Here is a 27,654-nt window from a genome sequence, read left to right on the forward strand (position 1 = left end):
AATGGCTTATATAGGGGGAACTCACCATTATTATTCAAATTCAGGTGTGTTACTGTTGTGTTGATGCGGTATTCTAAGAATCTGGGTGTGTCTGTGTTTTGTTGAAAATGTGTTGGTGCTGCTCTGGCGTCTAAACATGCAGGCATCAGTCAGTCTTGAAGGCATGATGTTTGCTGTAACAAGGAAATAGTTTAAGTAAAGACAAAAAAAAGAACTTTCTGCATAAATATCTGGTGTTACAACCTGCGGCTATACATGACAAAAACACATTTTCTGTTCATTTTTTCTTGTTGCGTCTTACGATGGTGTGTTTCATCGTCTGAAAATTAGAGTACATACTGTACTTCATCTTGAGATTGGATTAGTAATCAGTTATTGTTTGATTTATTTAACTCGCTGATCGGTTCCGAAAATCCATGAGTAATGGTCTACAGCCTAATTACAAAAAAAATATGCTGGTCGTTTATGGGGGCTCAAATGGATTAATCCCTCACACACGCAATTTATGGGCAATTTAAGCCAACTGTATTCATATAGCAATCACAAAATGTTTTTTTCCCACCTGCATATTTTAGAAAATATCTGGAGGACACAAGCAGACTCGAACCCTCAACCCAGAACTGTGAGTCAGACGTTCTATTCACAAATCCAAAGTGCTGCTATTTCATGTATTTGTACTGTAATATCTAATTTACGATTTTGGATAAATGCCCATCTTTTGTTTGTCAGTCCTAATAAAGTGTTATGGAAGGCACTTTTGAGTACGTATATGTAGTTCTTTTTGAATGAAACTTAAGAGTTCTTGTCGCTTTGCTTTTAACAAGACTTCGGGTGACGCTGCATGGTCCGTAAACGCACCAGCAGAGGGAGACGATGACATATGACAAGTCTGAAAACCTGTTCTATTTCCTTACATTCATCCACAACCGAATGGAATACAGCCCAATGGAGCAAGTTCTCGTCGGAAAGTCTTTAGATTAATTAATTTAAAAAAAGGGACTTCGTTATCGTTCATATTCACGACTGAAGACACCTGCAGCCTCATAGCTCGGAGAATGCGGAAATTGGATAACACGGAGTTACATTAGTAAGTAAATTCTAAATAATTAAAGTGTTACGTCATCTTGCTCTCACTGCCTAATTATACCTTGTTTAGTCAATGACAATAGTTAGTATGTTAAGGGTTAATGTCGACTCTAGTGAAATTCGATACAGTTCCTGTTGAGGGTGCCTAACGCTAAAGAAGGAGCTTGTTACCTGTTGCTGCTTGTAAACGTTTGTTTCCACGCTTCTCAGGTGCGTCGTGGTCGCCATTAGCCGCGCCGATTTTTCTTTTGTCTTGCCGAAGCGGACGACGTCATGGCGGCGGCGGTGGAGAAGAACTCGTCCTTATATTTGGGAGTTGCTTTGGTGTTCTGCGGACGAGCATGTAAGTTGTAAATGTTTTCAGCCTGTGTTGTTCAAACACAAATGCACAGTCAAGTGAATTGACATGTTGTGACAGCGGCTGCTGTAGCACATGTGAACTTGGAAAAGGAAGTTTGAAGGAAATTTACACTTATGCCGTAGATCATCAGGTGGTATTAAGAACAAGTTTTCATTCTGATTCAGAAGGTGGGCAGTTTGTCACAAATGCAAATTAATCAACAAGATGGACATTGAATCAGTAGTGGCCATTTTACTTCTTTTTTTTTGCTCTGTCATTCGTCGGTGTCCCGCCCCCTTCCGTCATCGTAGGTCCCCCGTTTTTTCAAGCCCCTTTCATCCTGCTAAATAAATAAATAAATAACCTCATAAACCTCCGAAAAATTCTTTTACTTCTTGTGCGATTTTCTGTGTTTACACTTCCCCTACTTCCAATGTATAGGAAAGTTAGTATTTTTCAGAAATTTTAAAGATCAAATTGGGTGAAGTGACAAACCATTATTAACAGTGACAGGTGACATAGGTGGTGACGATAACGATGGATAAAAAAAAATTCCGTCGGCCAAGCTTGCTTTTGATGTTTCCCATCAATCAACAGACTTGATTTAAATATTCAAGGTCACTTTCAGGGTTCTGGAAAGCTGCTAATGAGGTAATCATTTGAGTCAGGTGTGTTAGTTGAAGGAAATCTGACCTAAAACAAAATAACCTAAAGTGCAACATTGTGCCTGTCAAGTTGTATCTTAAGATTTTTTTTGTGCATTTCCCAACTTGAAAGAATGAGACCCCAGGTCAGATTTGACACGTCACAGTGCCTGAAAAAAAAATGCAATTCTTATTGAAACATTTTTACTCAACTGAACCATTTGTTGCTGGGAAAAAAAAAAAAATAAATCAATAAATAATGTCACATCTAAAAGGATCTGGAATATTAACACAGGAGCAGAAATGTCTAAAATAATTTAACCTAAAGAAAAAGACATAAAACTGTGCTGATTTTTTTTTCTTTTTTATACATCACATTACTTATTGATACGATGTCGGAAAACAAATGGACAGCAATTCACAAAGTTTTTTTAACTATAGACTTTAACTGAGAGTGCCACAGTTAAAGGCAAACGTAAAGCCTGTTCCCTGTGCAACTTTGGGTATTGATGGTAAAATGAACTCTAAAGGCGTTGCGAGGAAAGGGAAAAACAACTTCTAGGAGCGCATTAAACTATACACTGGTGAGGCTTCACTGACTGCTCACAATTTGGGAATTCGGAAACACTCTTAAATTAACGTTACAGATATGAACACAAGAAAATATGAAGAGTTTAGGAAGATGAGATGTATTCTGTTTTACTATAGTTTTTACATTGTTGTCAAAGTTTTGGTGCGTCTTACACATGGTAAGATAGAAAATAGCAGAATGTATACACTGGTGCGACATACATTTGGGGATTACAGTACTTGGACAAACTCATCCCAAGTCAAATTCAAGTAGTCCTTCCTAAATTTGAGCCAAGCAAGTCCCAAGTCTTGAAATTAGCAAGTCTAACTCCAGATTCCCATCTCTGCTAACATCTCTCACCTCTTGTGTTTCAGAATGGTGGATTAAGTGATTGAGAAATTCCAGTCCCCACACAAATGGAGGCGCTCTCTGTCATGGCCTTGCTGGAGTGCCCTCTGTGTTCGAAGCAGCTGGACGCATCAGCCAAGGTGCTGCCCTGTCAGCACACTTTTTGTAAGGCCTGCTTGCAGAAGCACGAGGCGGCACACTCGCAGCTGCTCTGCCCAGAGTGCAGGGCGCCCGCCAGGGCCCGGACGGTGGAGGAGCTGCCTGCCAATATCCTTCTGGTGCGACTACTGGAGGGGTTACAGGGGTCAGTGGGGCCTCGCGGAAACTCGCACTACGCTGTGCCCTTTGCCAGGAGCGGCGGGACTGTCAGGGACGGTCATTACAGAGAGCAGCAAGGCCACAAAGAGGTCAGTCTGCATTTCTCTTTACCACTTTTGCTTGGGAGGAAATTAGGAAATGTGTCTAAAGACATTAAATGTAAAAATGAGGCTTTTTGGATGTACCCCAACCTCACAGTGATGTAAATGTGTTCCAAGTAGCAGTGATAACACAGTAGTTCTGTAGTCACCCGTTTGTCTTCTTTTTAGGAAATGAATGATGCAAACAGATGCAACCATAACAGTTTATGTGGAAAGTAAACATATAATTTGGAAGTAACTGAGTGAAGATGATTTGGGTTTTTTTTCCCCTAACCCTTTTGTTCATATACAGTGTGTGTGTGTGTTATGTGTGTTATAATGTTATATATATATATATATATATATATATATATATATATATATATATATATATGAGGTTGGGGTCGTAAGGTGAATTGGCCGTATGACTGGCAATCCAAACCTATGTTAAATATCTAATGCGTTTAGAACCCCAGGTAAAATCAAAATTGTACATACATATTAAAAATTGGTACCAAAATAGTATAGTAAGTGCTACGTATATATAATATACATGTATACAGAAAACATCATAAATAAAAAATATAGAAAGGATTTGTTTACCTTTGAGTGCTGCTTGTTATGCCCATATTCCCTAATAAGGGTCATCTCCAGCATCGTTCATCTTCTTACTTCTCTCTTTAACATCACTAGCAATCTTGGGACCCATGACTAACCCTTTCAACTTTGAATTAAGCAGTAAAATGCACTATAAATTCGGTATTGTAACCACTCACAATCAAACAAAGCTTTACTGTTCTGCAATTTTGAAACAGGTGAAGGCCTACCAATAGCAGACCACCATCTCCGTGAGGAGACACTGGCCAATAGCAGAATTGTAGTGACAAATTGCAGGGCCGGCAACTGAAAATAAGTCTTATTACCTAAAACGCCTGCAGATGGAGACGAAACAACACAAATACAGCCAAGCCCCTAGGGTCATGACAGTTACAAAACCGGAAAAATGTCATTAAGAGGGGATGAAAAAACTCAGTATTCCATGTCGCAACATGAAAATAACATAAGTCAGGGACGTTGTAACGTTATATATATATATATATATATATATATATATATATATATATATACAGTCGGCCCCCGGCTTACGAGCACCCTGATTTACGAACAATTCGCCTTACGAGCGTGGATCAGGGAGATTTTTGTCCTCCGCTTACGAACAAACCTCTCGCCTTACGAGCAATTCGACATGCCGGCCATTGAGTATGTAGAAATGTTCTTGTTTAATTGCGTCTATAAAATCAACAGTAGGGACACCATCAATCATCAGTAGATACTTGTGGCAGTAACGTGAACGCTATTGGTCTTACAACGTCACACTAACTGTCTCACTCACGGTCTCTAAATATATTACCATTTAAGTGTAGTGTTTGTACAGCTAAAGGGAAAAACAGCTGACATGAAATTAAATGTGCCGATTGCAGGACAAAGAATTGTCATTGGTTTAAATGTGTGTTTTTTTTAAATTAATTGTCAATACATTCCAACCGTTTAAAAAAAAAAGTGCGAATAATTATCAGTCAGTCACGGAGATGCGAATATGCTATTGGTCGATTAAGGTCACCCGGTTTCACTCACGGAGATGCTATTGGCCGGCGTCACACGTCAATCACAGAAATGCCGATATGCTATTGGCCGAACGCCTTTATCTAGCTTGATGGGACAGGATGGAAGGAAGGAGAGAAAATTAGTGAAAAACGGAATGTTGTGAAGACTTTGCAAACTTTATCTGTTAGACATAGCTTCTAAAATTACTAGCAGCGGTAAAGAAAGAAATAAGAGGATGATGTTTTAGTATCTGCGTGATTTGCACCCTGACTGAAAGAGTTACTGTAACACTGTAAGACCAATAGCATATCTATTGCTGTATTAACTTAGAGCGTTAGACTCTGCCCCCCTCTGCTTACACCCAGCTCAAGTCTCGTCGTTTTAAAGGTAAAAGCTATTTATACATTGTAATTATCGTATAATGCAAGTGTACAGCAGATTATGTCACTCAATTTTAATATATGTATACAGTGTGTCGTTTTTACCTAAGGCTTGGGCGCGCGTTGCACGCATTCACGAATTAACATGGGTTTGGATTGCCCGCTATACGAGCAATTCGAGATACGAGCGTAGCCGCTGAACGGATTAAGTTCGTAACCCGGGGGCCCACTGTATATATATATATATATATATATATATATATATATATATATATATATATATATATATGAATATGTATGAAGACCTTAAAAGGTGTTGGTATTCATTTATCCATATTCATCCATGCATAATTACAATGAACAATAATAAGATTTTGGTCTTATTGGTTAGGTTTACACAAAAAAATAGGCAAATTAACCATGCGTTCATTTAAGAGATGGCCAACCTAATGAACGCTCACTTGCAGACCTTAAAGCATTTAATATGACAACTTTTTTTGTCAAATTGTTTTTTTTTTTTTTTTTTGAGGGGTGGGGATGAGACAAACTTATGAAGTTTACTGTCATGCATGCTAACAATCAAATTGTTTGACCTGTTAAGCGCCAAGTGGCAGTTTTCTCATCTTCCAGCCAATGTAACATGAGTCATCTGACTCATTGTGTTTGGCACTCCTCCTTATGGTCTGCATATTTCTTTGTACTTTTTCTCTGCTGCATTCCTTGCGAGCTTTTGTTAACGTATACAATCCAAATTCTAATCGCTCAATAAACACAATAGAATGTTTCAACAAAATGGCCATTTACAAAATGCCCATTGAAAAGGACTATTCTGTGTGATGCTCAATTGTAAATGAATTCTGCCTCCTGGTGCATATTCCTCCACAATGTCAAAGTCTGATCTTCCCCACCACTAAGTGGTTTTATTCACGCAAAAGCCAGAGGAGATGAATACGATTACCTAACACGTCACAGCCTAAATGTGATCTGAACTATCAAATTATTTCCTCAGGCAAAGTGCAAATCAAGGGCTTCTCAAGTCTCAGACGTTCAGTTTTTTTTTTTAAACCAGTTCCTACAATGAGAACGTTTCCTTAACCTCTGACACTGACTGACATGAAGACGCTATTTTTGTCATTTTATATTCGAGTCCCGACTAAGATGATGACAATAGGAGATTGGCTTATAATAGAAGCCAGCATTAGCTTCTTTTCACGCCTAATTTTAGGCCAAATGGTAAATGAAATACATGCAATAACATATCTAGTTTATATTCTGACATCACTTTACTTTACGTCACTTTACTTTCATAGAGCTTGAAATTTTCTCTTCTGAATAAAAAAGCTGACGCTATACTGCATAACCTTTACATAGAGCTTTGAAGCGAAACAAAATCTTATTGTTTCAATAAATGTATGGAATGTGTTCTTTTCATAATTCAAAACAGATCCCGGAGTCTTAAAATGTATTGGGCATTACACAAAAAATCACAAGGATCAGGAATAACTGACACTGGCTAATTTTGGAGGCAGATCAGGCCCATGCTTTATCAATTTTGTCTACATTGAGAATGTAGGGAGGATAGGTACTCCTAATTGTTCATCATTTAAACCATTCAATGTTCACAAGTTGGACTGTAAATCCCTAACTTCGGTTCAGTTTGAGTTCAAAAAGCTCGGCTGAGTTCAGGAAGGGGGAGAGTTTGTGATCATTGTGCTATTTGGACGCCCGAGACAAGCTTCAGTTCATAGCTGCGTTATATAACCTATTCTACTTATCCTCTCAATCGGACCAGGCTTCACAAAATGTAATTTTAGTGTGCTTGATCTTAAAATAACATCAACCTGGCCATGAGAAGCCCTCTGTGCCTGAGAAGAAGGAAGAAGATAGCTTTGTGTCTTCATTCGGTCGAGTTCCTGTTAACTCGTCTTTAAATGCTGCATTAATGGAGAAAAGAGCCCATCTGGAGAATAAAGATTGTAGAATTAGTTTGTACAAGTAGGCTGTTGATGATTTATTTTAGTGGCACTCAATTTCCTCTGCAAAGATATTACCGGTATTTCTAGTGTTTTCTCCTTTCATTTACCCAAATAACATAACCAGAAAATTATCTCAGAGTATGTCGCGATAATTATGATTTTTATGTTGACTAAACACTAGTGTAATATTTCTTTTATGAATTAGGATTCTAAGCAGTATGATGGCCATGCCCAGTCACATCTCAGGCATTTGTCATACTTGTCATACTGTATCCGTACACATGTCTACCTACCACTTCTCAAGTGATCTTTCAACGTGTCCTCATGTGAACTCGGTGAGTCTGGATAATGTGTTGGATAATTCATACATTACTTGATGTCCCATTTCCATTTATCCCATATTTTGAAGCATTGGCTGACTTCCTTTACGCGTCGCCAAACAGATTTCACTGGTGCATATTCTACTATTCGGTAGCTGCTCCGGTAAAAATATCACCAATAAAAACAAGTTCACTTCATAGCGCACATGCCACAAACTACTCATCGCTACTGTATTCACTTGACATATACAATGCACATATGGCTAATTAATATGGTAATTTATTCACGTGTAGCTGATAGTCCCTCCATGAGCATGGGTGGGATTGGCAGGCGATGAGAATCACAAGAAGATCAATACGTTCATTATTTTGAATTGACTTAAAGTGTAACTCCGAGATGGATATCAGAAAGATAATTGCAGCAAGGAATGAGGGAGGTAAATTGAGTCTTAGCTAGCTAGGCAGCATAGGTTTTTCTTAAGTTCATGCTAAGTTAGCTAACGTTATTTCTTGCGTCAAGCCATCATTTTGCTGTACGAGCTGTTGGTGGTATTTGCATTACCAGATTAAATCTTTGCTACTGTATTCACTGCACATGAATAATGCGCACATGGCTAATTAATCTTGTAATTTTTTCCTATGTAGCTGCATGAAACATAATGCTGTTTATGGTCTGTTGGCTCTGCATGGATGATAATTTGGAGAACGCAGCCCTGAGCTTGTGTTAGTTGAAACATGTTGCAGCTGGAATCAGGGGTGCCAAACATATGGCCCATGGGCCGGTTCTGGCCCGCAAATGGGTTTAAAACAGCCCCTGTGATAATTTTGTGTGTACAAAAATATGATGAATTGCTTAAATAAATGAAAAATTGTAAATTTTTTATGATTAATAGTAATGTTGATATTTTACGATAAAAAATAGTCATGTACTTTATTTTGGACAGTTTTAAAAATGAATAATATATTTGATGTTTTTGTTTTAAAGTTAAAAAAGTATACAATCATTTTACCAGTCTGGCTTTCTTGGGAATAGATATTAAAAATTCAGCCCACAAGCTTAAACGAGTTTGACACTCCTGCTCTGGATGGTGCACTGGTTCTCAAAAGGTCTACCTCCAGGAGGAAAAACAGTTTTCCTTCTCATCAAGTTGTAATCCATATACATATATTTACTGTGACATTTGTTAATATCTGTTCTCGGTTTTTGCTCACCTCCTGTTACGTAGTTTGAAACCATTTTATTGCGCAATTTTTTGGGCTCCAAACATTTCTGTCAGGACCCATAGTTTTTTAGTATTGCAAGTCCCGGGGACCCAACAGTTTTCAGAGGTAAAATGAGCACTGCAGGAAAGACACCCTTGACAGTATTTGAGTTCCATGTCAATTTGTTCTCTAGGCATTTACTTCAATTGCAACTGGTCTGTTGTGGTTATTTTAGGGAGGTGGTTCTCAAAGTTGGGGGCAGGGACTGTTATGTAATCCATGTCAACGCTAATAAGTTTGTTGGTGATGTTCTTCTCTTCCCCAGGTTTCTTCAAGAACTTCCATGCACAGCCATCAAGGAGATCCAGAAGGAGATCTGATCCTCACCCCTCTTAACGGCATCACGACAAAACAAAGGGGAACACCGGTTGACGACTGGCATTATAGACACATTAGCGACAATAGCGGCACCTCCGTCACTGCTGGGACGCTGCACACCACCAGCCAGACGCCCCAACCGCTTTACCACCAGCAGTCGCTGCCTCTCTGCCGAGCACTGTGCGACTTTAGTCCCAAAGAGATGAACGTAGAGACCAGCGAGTCTTGTCTCAGCTTCCGGAAGGTATATGTCTCTCAATGCTACATGATTTGTTTTATTATTACTCTATATGTTCACTTATAGGTAAGGAATGAAGTAACTTAATTCATTAAATAATTGAACAATTCAATGCATTCTGGGAACTAAAAAGGAAAGTCCTTACTTTTTAAACCAATCATTCTCAAATAGCTGGACACATATCTCCCTGGAACTTCCTTCAGTGGATAGTGAGATTCTAACAAAGCAGTGGCCTGCATCTGCAAATAATAATCAAAGGATTTTTAATGCTGTGGCATTATTTGTTACAAATGCTATTAAATGTTTCCTTTCAAATTAAGAGCAAGTTAATTAGAACATGAAATCTAGAGATACCATTCCAAATGTAGTTCCAAAGTTTCAGACTTGGATGGCCCAGCATTCTTTTTAAGTGTTTTTTTTTTCCCCCCCAAAAAAATGCTCTTTAGGGCCATTTTGTACTTTCAAATAGCATCACAAAATTATTTTGATGCTTTTAGACTGGGCACAAGTTTTCTAATGTTCTTTTTCTGAAAGGTGAGAGAGATCAAGGCCTGACTGACTGATCTCACTCGATGTTTGTCACTTTTAGATTCTTTTACAGGTATTTTATCAAGTACAGGAAGGTCCTTGTGGTGGTCATTCATAATAGTGTTATTTTTTTTCATTTTGTTCTTTTTACTGTTATACCGCATTCATTGCTGCCCTCGAGGATTTTTGAGAGTTATATAAGGGCCTGGTTGCTGTATGCTTTTCCATTAAAGCGCACTTGAAGCTGGCCTTTCTTTCTTTTCGTTTTTTTTTTTTTTTTTTTTTAAATGGAGATGTTTTTTATAGCGACAAGACTGGTCACAGCAAAGGCCCAGGCCTTCACCAAGGGAGCTGATGCCTCATGAGTGGCCAGGCTTTACTATGATCATAAAAAAACTGACAAGCTGTCATTTTTTTTTCCAGCCCTGTCACCTCTTGCCTCTTTGTCACTTTTGCCTCCCCTTGAAGTTTGCTCACGCATGTTTGTGCTCCGCAGGGAGACATTCTCACTGTCATCAGACGGGTGGATGAACACTGGATTGAAGCCAAGCTGGGCGACAGAGTAGGAATTTGCCCTCTGCAGTTTACCGAGGTGAGTGTTCTCCTTATCGTACTACATGCTGTCAGAATTCCAGCATACTTGCAGCTTCCTCGTCTGTTTCTCACGCAAATCTTGGGATCTATTCCTAAATGTCACTCTGTGGCTGCAAAATGCTGAGAATAGGGAAGGCATCTTTGAAGCCCTGCTGTGTTTGCAGACGCTCATTAGTCCGGTTCGCAGCGCTTGCTTAGCTTGCTGCCTGTCATTTGTTTTCTTCTGAGCTACTTGACTGCAGGTATAAATATGCGCCACGCTGGGACACATTGCTGGTTCATGTGATGGATTTAATCCCTTGATGCCAGAATTTATTTCAAATAACTACGGATTTTTGGGGGATGTTAGTAGATGCCTAATTAAGCATCTTAAGTTAGTAGCTGCTTAAATTGAGTGCGCATAAAATATTAAATTTGGATATGATGCAAATTAATGATGAGGCAATAATGGTAGGAGATCGTTGTAAAATAATCCGTAACAAACTCAGGTGGAGATTATCCAGCAAGTTTAACTGAATTTTACTCTTGAAGTACAACAATTAACCCGCAGCTAACTGATTATCAAATTAAATAACCTGCAGCTAACTGATTATCAAATGAATTTTTTTTTATTATAAATTTATCATTAGAGAACCAAAAATTGTCCAACTCCTCATAATTTCAGGCTCACAGCAGTAACTCTTCTCAGGTTTCTTTAGTCCTTTATGAGAGCAGGCTGATTAGGATTTTGTTGAATCAAAATAAGACATTTACAAGCACCTCCATTTCGGGTAGCAGATCAATCTTTTAATCAATTTCATGACATGTTGGTGACCCAAACAGTAAATATGTCATAATAATAATATTAATAATGTTTTAGTTAATGTTTTAATGTTCACATTTGACATTCCAAGAATAACAAAATAGCACAGCTCGAGCTCAACGGTCCAAAAAAGAATGTACTGTCGTGTTCCATCTGACAGAAAACCAAATAAATCATAAATAAATAAATAAATGGTTGAGCAATGTTCTTTCTAAGTTGTTCTAAGAGATTGGTCACAAATCAACTGCCAGTGGAGAACTACAGATGCTATTTTTGTCTGTATTAGGAGCTGAACGGGTGTGATGCAAATTTGTGACATTTAGCATCAATTATTGTAAGGTGGGATGATCTGTCTCAAACAAATTATTTTGTTTTGTTTTTTTCTACACAAGGAAATCATAGTTTCTGGTTAACAATCCACAGTTAAGTAAATATTGAAAGTTGTAACTTGTGCAAAACCTCGCATTCAAATGATTAATTTTTAGCCCATGGTTAACGTGCTGGCATCTGAGTTCGTCCACTTCCTTCTTTTTTTATTTAATCTCACATCTTTCCTTACTTATTTCCCAAGCACTTCCCCTCCCCTCTTCAGTCCTCTTACTCCTCCGTATCGTTCTCCTCAAGCTCCGCCTCAGCAGCCTTCCAATCTTTTCTACCTCTGGACTCTTTCATCCTCCTCTCCTCGTGCCGCGCAGCCAGGCGTGAAGACGCGGTAATGCTTTCTCTGCTCGGATGGCATAACAGCACATCACTGTGGTGAGTGAAAGCATTAACCCAGCCGTGCCTGTTGTGTGACGCTCTATATTTCACCTTGCCTCCCACTCCGCTCTCAGCGCCAGTCGATCCTTCCAGGCTTACTGGCTGCTACTTATCTTTTTGCCTGCCCGTCCAACAAGTTGGAGTGGGTGAGTGGAGTGATGAGCAACCGTATTTAGACAGCGGCTTGGCTGCTCAGCGCTCAGCCTGTCAGGTGCTGGTGACAGGTCGACTTTGAGAGGCTTTCCTAGGTTGAAGACGGGCTGTAAGGAGCTGACATCACTTTCTCTTCTCTGCTTTCGTCTTTGCCAGCTAAACTCGGTGGCAACCAAACTGCTGGAGGGAAAGAGTCCACGGAGGAGTGACTCAGCAGAATTTCAACATCGGGGCGGTAGCCGAAGCAAAGACAAGGCCTCAGAGGCATCGCACAGGACCGCGAATCACAGAGTCACCCAAGTTCTCGCAAAGACTCCTCTTAGCGCTCTGGTGCCCTCCAACTCACACAAGCAGCCCAAAATAAACAGTAGTAACTTTTCCCGCACGCCCGGCTCGGAGGAGATCGGTCGACGACAGTCACACCGCGCCTCCGTGCGATCTCCCGTTCGTGGGCACGCACATCCCTCCAGAGTGAACTCTCAGAGAGTTCGCCGCCACTCCGACGGCCAGCAAAAGCTCCTCTTACTGGTGAGTTAACATCTCATCGTTCTCTGGTCTTCTATTTTGTTGTTCTATTTTGTTCTTTGAGCTGATAGATGTTTTCATTTGAAAAGATCAGGGTGTACTCGGGGATTCAGGGTGGGGACCATTGCGCGTCAGACCCAAAGAATGAAAACAGACAGAGGGGAGTCACCCTGATCTAAGCACGATTAAGACAAAACACATGTGAAAAATGCTGCGAATGAAAACTGCTCGGGGAAAATATTGAAGGCCGAAGGTGAGCAGAGTGGAACTTTTCAAACGTTCGTAATCGGAGACCTTGGGCTTCCGCCAGTTTCTTGTCAGAGGTGAACTTGACACTATGTGTGCCGTTTTCCTCTTCCAACAAAAACTCAGCCAAAATCATCACAGGAAAATTGTTATTCTACGAGGTAGCATAATAGAGGAGTATAATGCCCTTTAGAAAAATGCATGAAAATAATTAAAATGCCTAAATAGCAGGATCTAATGTTATGCACAATAACTTTGACACTCTGGGGATTCACACAACGACAATTTCCCAAACTTTTAAAATAAACTATATATATATATATATATATATGTATAGATATAAACTAATATAGCCATTTTCAGCTGTAAAAAGTTAGTATTGTGACTAGATTGTTTAACAGTGAAATTATTTTTCATGTACAATTAATAACTTTATAAAACATTTTGCTACTTGATGTCGCCTGAAAATGACATCACATTTACTCAAGGCTCAGGTAAAAAAGTAGTTCAACTTGCAAACTTCACATGACCAAACCCAGAAAACAGGTGAGCCGTGATTGGTCGTTACCTGCGCCTTGAGCACATGACATTCTTTTTAGTCCAGAGGAAGTTGGAAATGTCTTTAAAAACGTATTAAACGTTTTAATTACCATCCTTTCTATTTTTTTTTTAAAGTGACGGTGTAAAAAAATGCACTCCTTTTTTTTAATTATTTGGTTTGTGGTAGGTCCATAAAATGTCAGAAAATTCACATTTTTTAAATGATTTTTTTCCTCCACAGTAGAAACTGATGTTTATAAATGTCTTATTTTGTTTCAACACAATGACTATCAGTCTGCTTTCATAACAAAGAAATTCATTTAAATTAATTTTGTCTAGCAAGGGACTGAATTTCTTAAGGTTTGGACTATTAATCCATTATCAAAAATAATGACCAATTAATTAAATTAATTTCAATCGAATACTTATTGATTAATCATTGCATGTTTAGTATTATACATGATTTTTTACCATATTTATAGAGCGGACAAAATGTTAACTTTTCACTGCTGAAAATGGCTAAATATGTTTAGTTTCCCTTTGAAATCCTGTACATTAACTTGCTTAATCTTAGCGTGACTGATTACTATAAAAATTGGATTAACACATCTAAAGCACTTATTTTTGCAATCCAATCCAAAATTCAAGAGAAGATGGGGTGGCAGGGGGAGTCAAAAGAACACTTTCATGCAAGATCAGCTCAATATTTCACAAGTATATTATAGTTAAAAGGAAAATCCAAATGTTTTGTGGTTGTAGTGTGCAGTGGTGTAGAACTACTCATCGCTCTGACAGCTGTTTCTGCAATCTTCATTTGCATCATTTGGATTCATCAGAAGGGCAAAGTAACAGAAACGCCTACACCCACTCTAAGAGAACACAATGTTACATCGAAACTGCATTTGTACACCTTATAGGCTATCTTCAGTGACTGAGTTTCATTTCGTGGGGCTCATAAAAACATTGATAGATAGCCTATTAAGGTTCATGTGGCAGAATGATGGATAGCTGATGTGGACCTCGAGCTAACAATTTGGATTGTGTCCCAAATGAGACAAGGGCGTAGTGGAATGAGCAAAAGATATGCTGTGTTCTGATCACCTCAGCATAAAACGTTCAAAGGACATGTGAATGGTGCCTATGTGCTGACCATCCATTTCCTTTTTTTTTTTTTTCCTTTTTTTTTTTGAGGGAGTGGGACACAACTTAATGAGGAAACTACAGAGTCACAGTAAGGTTATGCAGCACCAACATGAAAGCCTCAGCAAAGGTTTTCAGAGTTTAACTTTGCGCCAAGTGCCCTGCTTCCTGAGATAATGATTTCCTTTGATTCAGCCCGTTTCATTGCTCTACCCTGCAATTAAATATGTCAGTTCATAACACCCCCGCCCCATGCGCACACACACACACACACCTCATGTTGGCCTGATAGCAAGATTAAAAATCTGACCGATAATGATATTTCAAAAATTAGGGAGTCACCTTGAGAAAAGTGAACAAAAAACTCAAATTTGAAGTTCTCTATAGGCAACTAAGTAAGAAGATGAGGGGAAAAATGAGCGATACTGTAGATTCAGCGTGTAGGAGGCTCGGAGAGTCCCTCAATGCGTCTGCTTATCTCTCTCATGCTGATGATGATGAGTCACTGGTGAAATTTGTTATATAACAGACCCCCATCTCTCGCTCGTTCTCTCTCACCCCCATTGCTTTAAAACTCCTTCCTCTTCACTAAGCAGGTAACATCCACTCACACATCAGTAGGCCAGCAATAGCAGACAAGCCCTGCTTTCTTTAAGGAGGTCTGTCCTGAAACATGATGCTCGGACCGAGGACTCTTGAATCGGATTTCAGACCATTGAGGGTCAAAAAAAACAAAAAACAAATGTGGATATCACCCCTGTTCAAATTGCAGGGTTTTGTGATACACTCAGTCCAAAACGTGTTCCAATTAAAATAATGATTCCATCGATTCATTGGATTTGACATTTAGGTTTATTCCAAAATTATTGTTCTTTGATTAAGGCTTGTAAACTATATACAGTATTCTTGTTTAGTGATATTGTTTAGTGATTAAAACAACTAAATAACATCAAAGCAATATTGCACCAGAGGAATTGATGTTACTCACCAAAGTTTCTGAAATTGATTCAGTTATTGGTTCAGGCACTGATTTCCAATATAAAAGCTAAATTTTGAAAATTGTTTATTTTGATTAAAAGTAACAGATAATCATACATCAGATGATAACTACATTTAAGAAGCTGAAATGAGAGCATTTAGACATTTTTAAGTTAATGGCTTTGAACCTTGAACCTTTTGATCCTTTTTTTTTTTCTTCCTATCATTAATTTACAGAATAATTGGGTGGGGACTTTATTGGTGAGTGGCTGTTAGAAGAAACTGCAGTTGCACAAGTGTGCACACCCTTTTAAAATGTGGATGTGGCTGTTTAGAATTACCCAATCAAATTTAAGCAACCACATATCCTCAGTTGATCATAATTCCCTCTTGAGAATATTTCAGATGTATTTTATACAGGTTGTAGGTCATGTGGGTCAAGTTTTGATAATACAACTTTCCATTATGATCTTTTTTTTCTGAAAGACACACAAAGTATGCAGGTCCATCGCATACATTGCAACTCCCTCCCATGTGACAGGGATTCTGAATTCAGCAAATCAAGTCAAGCTTCCGTGCCTTTCTGTGAGTGGAACGAGTGGGTGTACGTGTGAGGCAGGCAACCAGTGAGGAGAGAAGTGCAAGGAAGCAAATTTAGGCTGAAGAGATGGACCACATTAACTTTTCAGTGAGGAAACCTGCTCAACTACCTTTTGAGTGTCTTGTTATTGAATTGCCATTAATACCATAATAATATTGTCTTGTCATGTTTATACTCCTGCTTTGGGTCTTAGTGAAATAAGCTATACTTTTTGAGCATCGTCTTGGTTATCAATGAGTGAACTTAATCTGGGGAAGGGTGTGTAATTATTTCCAGAGGATTGCTTGGTCCTGTTTATACTCACACACAAATTATAATTACCACTAAATAAGTTCTTGGTACAGATTTAAAAGTGCCTCATTATTGCAAAGTTATTAAGGGAAGAGACAGAAATTAAATAATTGATTTAGTGGATAGACTTAGAGAGAGGATTAATATTTTATCCTTTTACCCCTTCACATCTTCATTGCAAAAGTTGTCAAGGATGTGGTGGATGTTTGAAATGCTCGAATTGAAAACATCATAAACCATCAATCAAAAGAAATATAATAGATTGACAATTGCCATTAATCCTGTAAACAATTAATGTACAAAACAAGAGCTACAGTAGGACCTATTTTTCATTTGTGCTTGAGATATTGGAAATTATTACAAATTATCGTTATCTGCATTGTACAAATACTGTACAATGAACCTTTATCAATAATACTGATTGCCACTCAGCAATATTTATATTCTAACACAAAACTGAAAAAGATGTGTGAACAAAGAAGAGTATAGAAATTATCCACAAGTAATCAAAATACAAATATGTGCTCTATTTTCCAAAAAATATAAGAATATGACTTACGGTAGGCTAGAAATTGAGGGTATATGTACCTCTGGGGGGCATGAAGGCACTTCAGAGATTTCTGCGGTTATCAGCAAATCTATTTTACTGTAGTGACAGAAACAGTACTGTACATTTTTTCTTTTCTAACTGAGAGCAAATGAATTGCCCTGAAAGCCTTCAAAAAACATCAACGCTTATTACATAGTAAACATGTTTTTGCTTGTAGCATCTTATTTTTTTCAATGAATTTTGTATGGCCGTCAGAAGATTTCATATGGGCCGAAATGGCCTCTAATGGAAAAATGGACCTCCGCCCGTAAATTATAAGTCCCGTGTTTGGCCAATGGAGTTCCTCTGCTTGTAAATAATCTGTAGCCATTGCTGGGTCATTGCATGTTGCAATTGCGTGACTGCTGCTTGAGCGAGACGGCCTCCTTGTATCTGATAAAACAGACCAAGAATAGAAGACGGACACAGAGAAGTGAAAGGACCTAAATAATTAATTCAATACATGAAGAATGCAGTGTCGTGCTTTCTCCTGCTGTATAACTTGCAAGGAGTTAATGGCATTCACAAATGATTAATTACTCTTATTTCATCAAGAGTTTGTTCACATTTTTTTCGCCGTCTTGCCTGTAAATATGTCAAGGCTGAGATTTACTTCATGATCTCTGAAAGCTCGAATGTCTCCAGGACATACTCAATGCACTTTATCCACATATTTACAGTACATATGTGCCTCACAGCTTTGCTTTTCACAAGTCACTTTTAGGTAGTAGCAATGAGTTAACGTAAATCCGAGCTTGCTTTATGTTTCATGTTAGCGTTGAATGCAAGTGTATATGCAACGCAGCCTAATGGTCACACAGCCTCAGGATCCAGGCACCTGCTATAAAGGGAACCTCTTGCTTCACTGGCCTCTATTAATTCTTTAAGCACTAGATGTGCTTTAAATAGCAATATGCTTGTGCTGAGGCCACGACGGGGAACATTTCTCTTGCCGGCCAAAATATAACACGTAATTGTCTAACTCGGTCCAATACAAAAGATGTAAGAAACACAAGGGATGTTGGGCCAATTTATTATCAGTCATGGAATAATTGTCCATTTTTTTACGTCACCATATAAAAACACATTGCTTGCACACACACCCAGATATAAAAAAATTCCTAATACGGTATTAATGTGAAACTTGTAACCACCTTCTTTTTAAACTTTGTAATAAAATGAAGTGGACAGCCCGAGAACCAGAAAACCTTAGTACTCACGCTCTCTTTTGCAAAAGATTGTTTTTGACTCGGTCTTTACCCTTTTCTCCTGTCTTTTATTATTGATAACTCTGACATTCAGTTTTACTGTATGAACAAGTTTTTTGTGGAGGAAAAAAAATGTTCACATTCAATGATCGATGCGCGAAGGGAAAAATGAATGTGAGTAGTGTACTCACTGAAGATGTGTTCAATGACAACTCACATTGTAAGACATCACAAACTTCAAAATACTAATTCAATGCATCAAACAGAAATGACTAGTCCCTTAACGCTGAGTATATGTTCTGGTATGCTTATGAGTCGTATCCTTGAGCTGTTCCCCAACACCACCCAGAGTATTTTACACAGAGTGTGCTGTGGTTTAAAAGTTCAACCATCCTCCTTAAATTCCAGTTGATGACCGTTTTGCCTTCATTTCTTTACAGAGTGACAAGATGACCAATGAGGCTCCACCCAACATCTCCATGGCTCTGTCAAACTCGCAAATTTCTGGCGACAGCAAAAACTCCAACACGCAGCAACTCTCCATCAGTGTGTGAGTCAACGAATCAAAACTTTTGTAGTGGGATCAACTGAAGTGGACCGTAATGTATATGTGATGCTGTATTAATTGGTTTGGGTTAGAGATAGATCAAAACGCTACCCATCAGAAAACATTCATCCCTGCAGGCAATTGTTTACTTAGCGTAAAAGTAGGTCGCACACTCTTCTATATTACTGACAACGGTGTAATTTACATAGCCACTTTGTAAAGGGAAAATGGAAAAAAACAACAACAACAAGAGACTATGAAATTGACAACGGTGGTGTTTTTATCAGTTTGCTAACTTATATCGTAAAATCACGTGACTAACACACACCATATATAATACATAATGAACCTTAAAAAGTGTTTATTTATGTATGTATTTGTTTGTTTTATAATTCCTCGCTCCGATTTACTCTTATTTTTTCACAATCTGAGTGAATAATATGAAGGGAAAAAGGTTCAAAACAAAATCTTGCACATTTACACACTTTTAGTAATTTTAGTAAACTACTTTTTGTTTCTTTGCATGTCTTTAAAATTTCGAATGGCTTTTAAATAATGTACTTTTAGTTAGATTGTATATGAAAAGCACTATAAATCAGTTTTTTTCCGGTATTGTTTTTCTTCTTGGTATTGGTAAACACCAAAACAGTGTGACAAAAAACACCTGATTCTTAATAACTGCTTTTTGTTTGTGTTTTTTTCTCGCAAAACTGTTGTTAGCAGGATTTTAAAGTTTAATTGCGTCACAAGTCACATTTTAGGGGAATTTTGCATTTTCCTATAATGGTCTGTCCTCTTTCAAGTTATTGGCCAATCAAAAATGTTAAAAATTGATTGAGATGCAATGCTAATGGTTGAACAAACTTGCCATGCTTTACAAACTTGCTTCACGTTTTTACAGTATTTGAACTATAACGAAGTTACTTTGTGTATGAAATGCTCTATATTTTATTGTAACAAACCCTTGGCACTACTTATTAGATAGTAAAAAATTTAAACGGTGAAAAAAAATCAGGTTCTTAAGAAACTCTCTGAAGTTAGGATCTTTTTTTTGTTTCTTGTTTTGCCCCCAAAAAAAACATTATTTACTGGATTTTACAGTTCACAAGTCACATTTTGATTAATTTCGTACTTTCTTCAAAAATTTAGATCATTGGTCAGTCCACACACTTGGGAGTTATTTTATTTATTTATTTTTACAAATTTTTGACCAATCTAAAGTGTGAAAAATGTAACTAACTTGCCCTTACCAGACATGTGAAACAAATTTGAGCAACCGTATGTTGCGAATGAAATGCGCTATAAATCAGTGACAGTTATTTCCACAAACTAAATGTTCAGGAAACACAATTTGTTTCCTAATAAGATCTTATGATTCAGGACTCTTTTTTTTTTTTTTTTTTTTTTTCCCCCCCAAAAAAATAATCCACAGGATTTTTCAGTTCACTACCCTCACGTCACATTTTGTTTTTTGTTTTTTGTTTTTTTCCTAAAAATTTACACTCATGCTCAGTCCACACAAGTGGGTGTTTTTTTTTTTTTTTAATTACCTGGCCAATCTAAAGTATGAAAATCGATTAACATTCCTGCAAAGTTAATTTTTTCTTCTTTTTTTTTTTTTAAATACAAGGATTCTGTCCAGCGCCCATTCAATGATTTGATGCCTAGAACGGGGGTCTTGCAAATATTCTGATGTTACTGTCATAAGTGATTCAAATGGCTTCAAGCTTTGTGCAACTCATTTTCCCCCACAGCACTGTTTGAATTCCAATTAGTTTGACCATTCGGGGAAATGCAATTTAAGATATTCCAGCCTAAACAAGTTGAGGACATTTAGAAGCACATGTCTGCTTCCTAGATTATGATAACGTGTGTTACCTCACCCTTCAGGTGTGCTGTGCTGTACTCCTATAAGCCGCAACGGTCAGAGGAGATGGAGCTGAGGAAAGGCGAGATGGTGGGCGTGTACGGCAAGTTCAAAGAAGGCTGGCTGCGTGGGTTGTCTCTCCGAACGGGCAAAGTGGGCATCCTGCCCAGCAACTACATCACTCCTGTGCTCAGGTGAAAGGCCACGATCCCTGACGGCGGTATGCGTCAGCAGAAGGACGCTCAGATGCGGATGCGGTGCATTTGTGTGGGCAGGAATATGTTAAATCATTCTAAATGGGAAATGTAACAGACGTACAATATTAAGTTACATAAAAGATTCTAAAGAATGCTTCATTTAAAGCTCTTGTGAAACTTTTTCTTTTTAACCACCTAAGCAGCAATTTCGTAAAATGGAGTGCTATTCTACCCATATTTGGTTTATTAAACTCTAGAACAACATTTGCTTAGAGGAACAAAATTGTCTGAATACATTCATGAATAAATAATGTGACAATAAAAACCAGTATGAATAAAATAAATGGAAATATAAATGGGGAAAAAATGCATAAATAAAAATGAACACAAAAATTATTGCAGAAATAAGTGCAAAATAAATATATAAATAGAATTCAATCTACAGCTATAAATGAAAATGCTCTGCTCCCATATTAATTTTTTTTCACATTGAAGATGATATATATGAAGAGTTATTTATTTTCATTTTCAATTTTATTATTTATTATCAGCAGTTTTGGTCCCCCAAACATTTCCAGTGGTACCTCTAGACGTCTTTTATTCAACGCGATAATTTAGGTCATATGACATCCACTGTTTTACTTCTGGCTCATCACCTGGAAAATTGTGTCACTCATGACACTAAAACTAAACAGAACAAACAACATTTTGAAAAGGAGGGAATGTAACACAATTTAGCAAGAAGTTACTTCATGTTCCAATTAATTTGCTCTTCATTTGAAAAAGCATGTATTGTTCATGTTATTTAAATATTTATTTGCTCTTATTTCAAAAAGAAAAAAAATGTGTTTTTTTTATTTATTTATTTATGTATTTACTCGTTTATTTGGTAGTTTTCCATACATTTGTAGTGGTATCTTTAGGTGTTTTTTATTCAGCAACTTAACTCATTCAGTGCCGTAGATGAGAATTATCAATTCTGGTCAAATACATTTTTTTTATGGAGAAGAGCTGAGACCCTTAACTAACGCTTACCTAATATAACCCAATTGACCACTGTAGTGGTAACTGTGACCATTGGATGGCAGTGTTTCGACACTTACAACACAGCTATTACCTACATCAATTCTAACTGAAGAATGGAAGTCAATCATTCATATGGCAGCACCCATATTTACATAGACATAGCACACAATTTTGGCCTTGAAAGGTGAGTGAAAATGCTAAGTACAGTCAGCCCCCTGCTTACGAGCATCCTGATTTGCGAACATTCCGCCTTACGAGCGTGGATCAGGGAGAATTTTGTCCTCCGCTTACGAGCAAACCTCTCGTCTTGCGAGCATTCCGTCAAACCAGCCATTGAGTAAGTAGAAATGTTCTCGCCTAACTGCGTCAATATATTCAGCAGTTGCGTCATCTACAATCATTAATAGATACTAATGGCGGTAACGTGAACGCTATTGGTCTTACAATCTCACACTGACTGTCTCACTCACGGTGTCTAAATATATTACCATTTAAGTGTAGTGTTTGTACAGCTAAAGGGAAAAACAGCTGACATGAAATTAAATGTGCCGATTGCAGGACAAAGAATTGTCATTGGTTTAAATGTGTGTTTTTTTTTTAATTAATTGTCAATACATTCCAACCGTTTAAAAAAAAGTGCGAATAATTATCAGTCAGTCAAGGAGACGCCAATATGCTATTGGTCGATTAAGGTCACCCGGTCTCACTCACGGAGATGCTATTGGCCGGCGTCACACGTCAATCACAGAAATGCCGATATGCTATTGGCCGAACGCCTTTATCTAGCTTGATGGGACAGGATGGAAGGAAGTAGACAAAATGAGTGAAAAACGGAATGTTTTGAAGACTTTGCAAACTTTATCTGTTAGACATAGCTTCTAAAATTACTAGCAGCGGTAAAGGAAGAAATAAGAGGATGATGTTTTAGTATCTCCGTGATTTGCACCATGACTGAAAGAGTTACTGTAACACTGTAAGACCAATAGCCTATATGCGTTGCCGTATTAACTCAAGAGGTTAATCTCTGCACCCTATTACGGGTGATGATACAGTGCCATATAATGGTTGCTAGACAAGATTGCATGTCAGGTTAGTCGGCGATCTCCCGATATGCATTGGGACAGCGTCGTTGTTGCAATTTTGTGAGTTGTAACCAAAGGTGAACTGACGCTCGAACAAGCCATAAGTGTGCTGCCTAGTAAATGCAACACACACAACCACCTCTCCGCTTCCACCGTGCTCAATTCACGTCGGGAAAAACAGTTGACATGAAATTAAGTGTGCCGATTGCAGGACAAAAAATCGTCACAGATTTAAATGTGTTTTAATCAATAAGATGTCAATACATTCCAACCGTTTAAAAAAAAAGTGCAAATAATTATCAGTCAGTCAAGGAGACGCCAATATGCTATTGGTCGATTAAGGTCACCCGGTCTCACTCACGGAGATGCTATTGGCCGGTGTCACACGTCAATCACAGAAGTGCCGATATGCTATTGGCCGAACGCCTTTATCTAGCTTGATGGCACAGCTGGTTGGGATGGAAGGAAGTAGAGAAAACCCTGACTGAAAAAGTTACTTTGACACTGTAAGACCAATAGCATATCTGATTTACCGTATTGACTTAGAGCATTCATCTCTGCTCATCTCTGCTTATCTCAGCACAAGTCACGTCTATCCAAAGGTAAAAGTCATTTATCCTTTGTATTTGTTATTTAATGCAACTGTACAGTAGATTATGTCACTTAATATTAATTTATGTATACAGTGTGATGATTTTACCTAAGGCTTCTGCGCGCGTTGCACGCACTCACGAATTAACATGGGTTTGGATTGCCCGCTATACGAGCAATTCGAGATACGAGCGTAGCCGCTGAACGGATTAAGTTCGTAACCCGGGGGCCCACTGTATACTGTACTGGCCCTCTAGAGGTTTCCTTCTCCAATAACTCTTGGCACTGAAAGAGTTAAGAAGCGAGATAGTGTCATGTGTGGTTAATTTCTGTTACATCAGCGGAAAAATTGTCTCACTGATGTCAATAAAAATTTGGAGACAGCAATTTGCAAAGGAGTCCCGACAACACAATTTACTTCATGTTTCAATGGCTTTGCTCTTAGTTTGAAAGGAAAAATGAAATATTCTTGTCTCACCCATTCCCTCTTTGAGAACTGCTGATTTAAAGAGTGGCTAGCTAACGTTATCATACTTTATGTCCCTGCAGAACGTCAGCCAGGCTCCTGGAGACTAAAGCGGCGAGCACGTCGTCACAGCACAACACAGTGGCGGCAAAGAAGCACACAGCTGCCAGGAACCCCGCTGTGGTCCTTGCTCCTGATAGGGTAAATACTGATGGAGCACTGTACTCAGCAGGACAGGTCCCACATGTGCCAAATGGAGCACAGCACGCAATGTCATCCACAGGCCCCGGAAAATCATCCTTCTATGGGAGCTCGCCAGGTTGGGAGACAGTTAGGCGAATATTTAACCCACATAGAGGTGACTGCAGCGACTCCATCTTTTCATTTCAGAATCAGTGTACAGACCCTCGGACAATGTCTCCTAAATTATCTTTCTCCAATATGTCTTTTTCAGTATCCAATCCTTTCAACCATTCGTCCAATTTAAACGTACCCTCCAACTCGGAGCACTTTGCTCAAGTTCAGGCATCCGGCTACTCGCCTGCCATGCAGAGGAAGAAAAACGGAGGCATTCTAGGCAACACTGGAAGACTTGCCGGCTGGCTGAGTGAGCCAACAGCGCTCTCTGCTGCCCCGCTGTCAAAAGAGCGGGACTTCAGTTCCTTACATGAGGCTGGGGCCTATCATCCTGAGCGGCATCCGTCCACTGGCCCTCATTCAATTCTTGTCAGGCCCGATTCGCATAAGAGCACTGCAGACAAGGTAAAGTACTGCGTAAATTAAGTTATTTTGTAGTCACTCATCTACAAGAGTGTCTACTGGACACAATTTTCTGCTGATCTACTTTAGATTTTCATTTTTGCCTGCATCAAAGCAAATAGAATCGTGCTGTAGTATTTTATGAAAAAGAAAAAAAATGCACAGCTGTCAACTCAGTGGTCTAAAACGTCCTCTGAAAGGAAAATGTTGATGGGATGATTTTCTCCCACAAATGTTGTTTGTGTGAACAGCTGCCCAGAAAAACAAAGTCAGATTGTCATTGATACTTTAAAATTTACAGTCTTTTTTTTCCAGATTGCATCACCAAGTAGTCAAAATTAATCAATTATTGGACAACTAATTGATTATCCAAAAAAATCATAGCTATTTTAATAATCATGTGTAGAGCCATTGTTTCATTTAACATTGTCCAAATCCTCTCATTTCACCATCTTAACATGAAAGGCTCTAATCCGGCCTGTTGTGTTTGGTATTTTGACAAACTCTGCTTTTTGTCTCAATAAGCGTTCCGGCGCAACTGCACGCCACGCCCATGGCGCATCTTGCAATTCTGTGACCAAAAGTAGACCAAATTTTAAACCACAGTCTTATTGTTTATCTTTTTTTAATCATGCAAAAAATACTTATAAGCATGCGCTTTTGAAAACAGACCAAACCAGTCTCAGAGTAAGCTTCAAAAAGGTATCTGAGATATCAAACCCCTCTTGTTGTTTAGCTGTTTTCTTAGCCACTAAATCACTAGTGTCAAACTCAAAGGGGGCCTCAAATCTGGCCTACCACATCATTTTATGTGGCCCACCAAAGTAAAGTTGACTGACTTCATTTAACTTGCGAAAATACCCAAATTGCTCATTTATTTTTTTAAAGCATTGCGCTATTACAAGCATTTTTTTTTGTCAATCCACCTTTTAAAATAACGTTACTCAATTATACCACTTTAAAAGGGCCATAAATAATTGAAAGGATTACAAATAAAAAATGAAAACAAAATACAATACGTAATAAACAATAAAATAATAAATTGTAAATGTGAAATAAAAAGTAAATAATGGAAGCGTTGATAGAATAATTGATTCTAAAAATATGAACTAAAGACAGCCTTATTTCTAACACACAATTTTTTTGTCCTTGTTGTTTCCAGCCTGCCAAGTCAGTGCGCTTCCTCACAGATGAAGACCCTCCACCTCCACGGCTTCGGACCTCCTCCTGGTCTTCAGGAAGCCAGGTTCCGTCCACCTTCGCTCCAGCACCTGCCGCACTAGAAGTATGGGCACCGTCACTTACCCTTGGAAGAGACGGACCAGGAATCATCCTCAAAGACGGAAAAGCTCCAACTCCCAGGAAAGGAATGGAAACTGTGCTCTCGGATTTAAACCCAAACCCGCAAAAACCAGTGTCACTGCAGCCCCCGCTATCAGCTATGTCGGCCCAGTTCAGCCCCACCAGGTACTTTGAGAATTAGAACACCCGATAACAAAAGAGTCATTGTTCATGATGCGTTTTTCGCCCTCAGGCACCGAGTGAATTCAACACACCTGGCCCAGACAGACTCTGAGCTCAGTCTGCTTCAAGGAGAGCTGGTCCTGGTCCACAGACCTCGACCTGATGGCCGCGTCCTAGTTACTCAGGAGACCAGCGGCCAAACGGGCCTCTTTCACAGTAGTATTCTTCATTCTCTGGAGAGGCTCACTTGACTCTTGGTTGAAAAGATATATTTTGTATACCCTTTGTCAAGATCCAGCGAATGAAACTGCTGAAAGAGATTTCCATGGAGTTTATTTTTGCCCTGGGTTCATATTAAAATATGTAGAAATATATTTTCTTGTTTTTTCAATGTAACAGCATGTACTGTATGTCTCACTTGTACTGAGAATTTGCACACAAATTCACGGCTTTCTCCCCATTTTTGCCCATGTTACATACAGTACATAGGTGAGTGCCTTTGTCAAAGCCTACAAAGGAAAGACAATCTATTTAACGTTGTGAAGTCAAATATAAAAAACTTCTGTGGCAATAAACTACCTAAGACGACTAACAGATATGTGTCATGCTTAAGTGGGTTGGTTGATAACAGTCCAATTACCACTACAAAAAGGAACCAAAAGGAAGCAACATCACATTAAAGCCAAACTATGATAAAGATGAGACTAAATATTGTTTTCGAAGTTCAAACTATATAGAAAATACAAAATATACCTGCCAGGTACCAGATTTATAATAGCCATTTCAATAAATGTGATGCAAGCTTACAAGTTTGCTTGTACAGAATATTCAAACTATTGTGTGGAGTCTACATTTGTTTGTTGCACCGGACTTGTCATTCGCAATCTAGATCAGATAGTAAATCTCTGAAGACATTTTGCATCAATAATTAAAACATGTCTATTAAAAAATGATTACTGTATATGACTAAACATAGTTGAAATGTGATGTTACTTAAACGGATACTTATTTTGCCATTTTCAGCAGCAAAAACCTAATTTGTCTAAAATTAGATAGCTTCATTACTTTTCCCATTTCATTTATTTAAAAAAAAAAAACACACACACATATTGTGTCACTTGCTGTGAAACAAAAATGACAAGTTTGGTCATGTGATGTTCGTAAACCGAGCCTTGATTGGTCATCGTCTGATCTCACTTTAACGGTAGTTATCG

General features: G+C 38.4%; 1 protein-coding gene across 3 annotated transcripts; it reads left to right on the forward strand.

Moving 5' to 3' along the window:
- The first annotated feature begins 938 nt into the window (after positions 1 to 938).
- On the forward strand, positions 939 to 27,032 carry sh3rf2 (SH3 domain containing ring finger 2). Of its 3 annotated transcripts, XM_088431174.1 has the most exons (13): positions 939 to 1,087; positions 1,297 to 1,429; positions 3,016 to 3,396; positions 9,197 to 9,493; positions 10,512 to 10,606; positions 12,294 to 12,381; positions 12,480 to 12,851; positions 18,882 to 18,991; positions 20,879 to 21,049; positions 24,301 to 24,575; positions 24,672 to 24,979; positions 26,139 to 26,443; positions 26,511 to 27,032. In XM_088431174.1, exons 3-13 carry the CDS (start codon positions 3,058 to 3,060, stop codon positions 26,689 to 26,691), a joined length of 2,541 nt encoding a protein of 846 aa, XP_088287300.1. In that variant the 5' UTR covers positions 939 to 1,087; positions 1,297 to 1,429; positions 3,016 to 3,057; the 3' UTR covers positions 26,692 to 27,032. The 3 variants fall into 3 exon arrangements, with proteins under 3 accessions (XP_088287300.1, XP_088287298.1, XP_088287299.1); XM_088431172.1 differs by lacking the exon at positions 12,294 to 12,381 and having other exon boundaries at positions 10,512 to 10,607; XM_088431173.1 differs by lacking the exons at positions 939 to 1,087; positions 12,294 to 12,381 and having other exon boundaries at positions 1,244 to 1,429; positions 10,512 to 10,607.
- The last annotated feature ends 622 nt before the right edge of the window (positions 27,033 to 27,654 follow it).

The sequence above is a fragment of the Hippichthys cyanospilos genome, chromosome 13 (genome assembly GCF_059441005.1).
Source record: "Hippichthys cyanospilos isolate Australia breed blue-spotted pipefish chromosome 13, RoL_Hcya_1.0, whole genome shotgun sequence".
Taxonomy (NCBI): domain Eukaryota; kingdom Metazoa; phylum Chordata; class Actinopteri; order Syngnathiformes; family Syngnathidae; genus Hippichthys; species Hippichthys cyanospilos.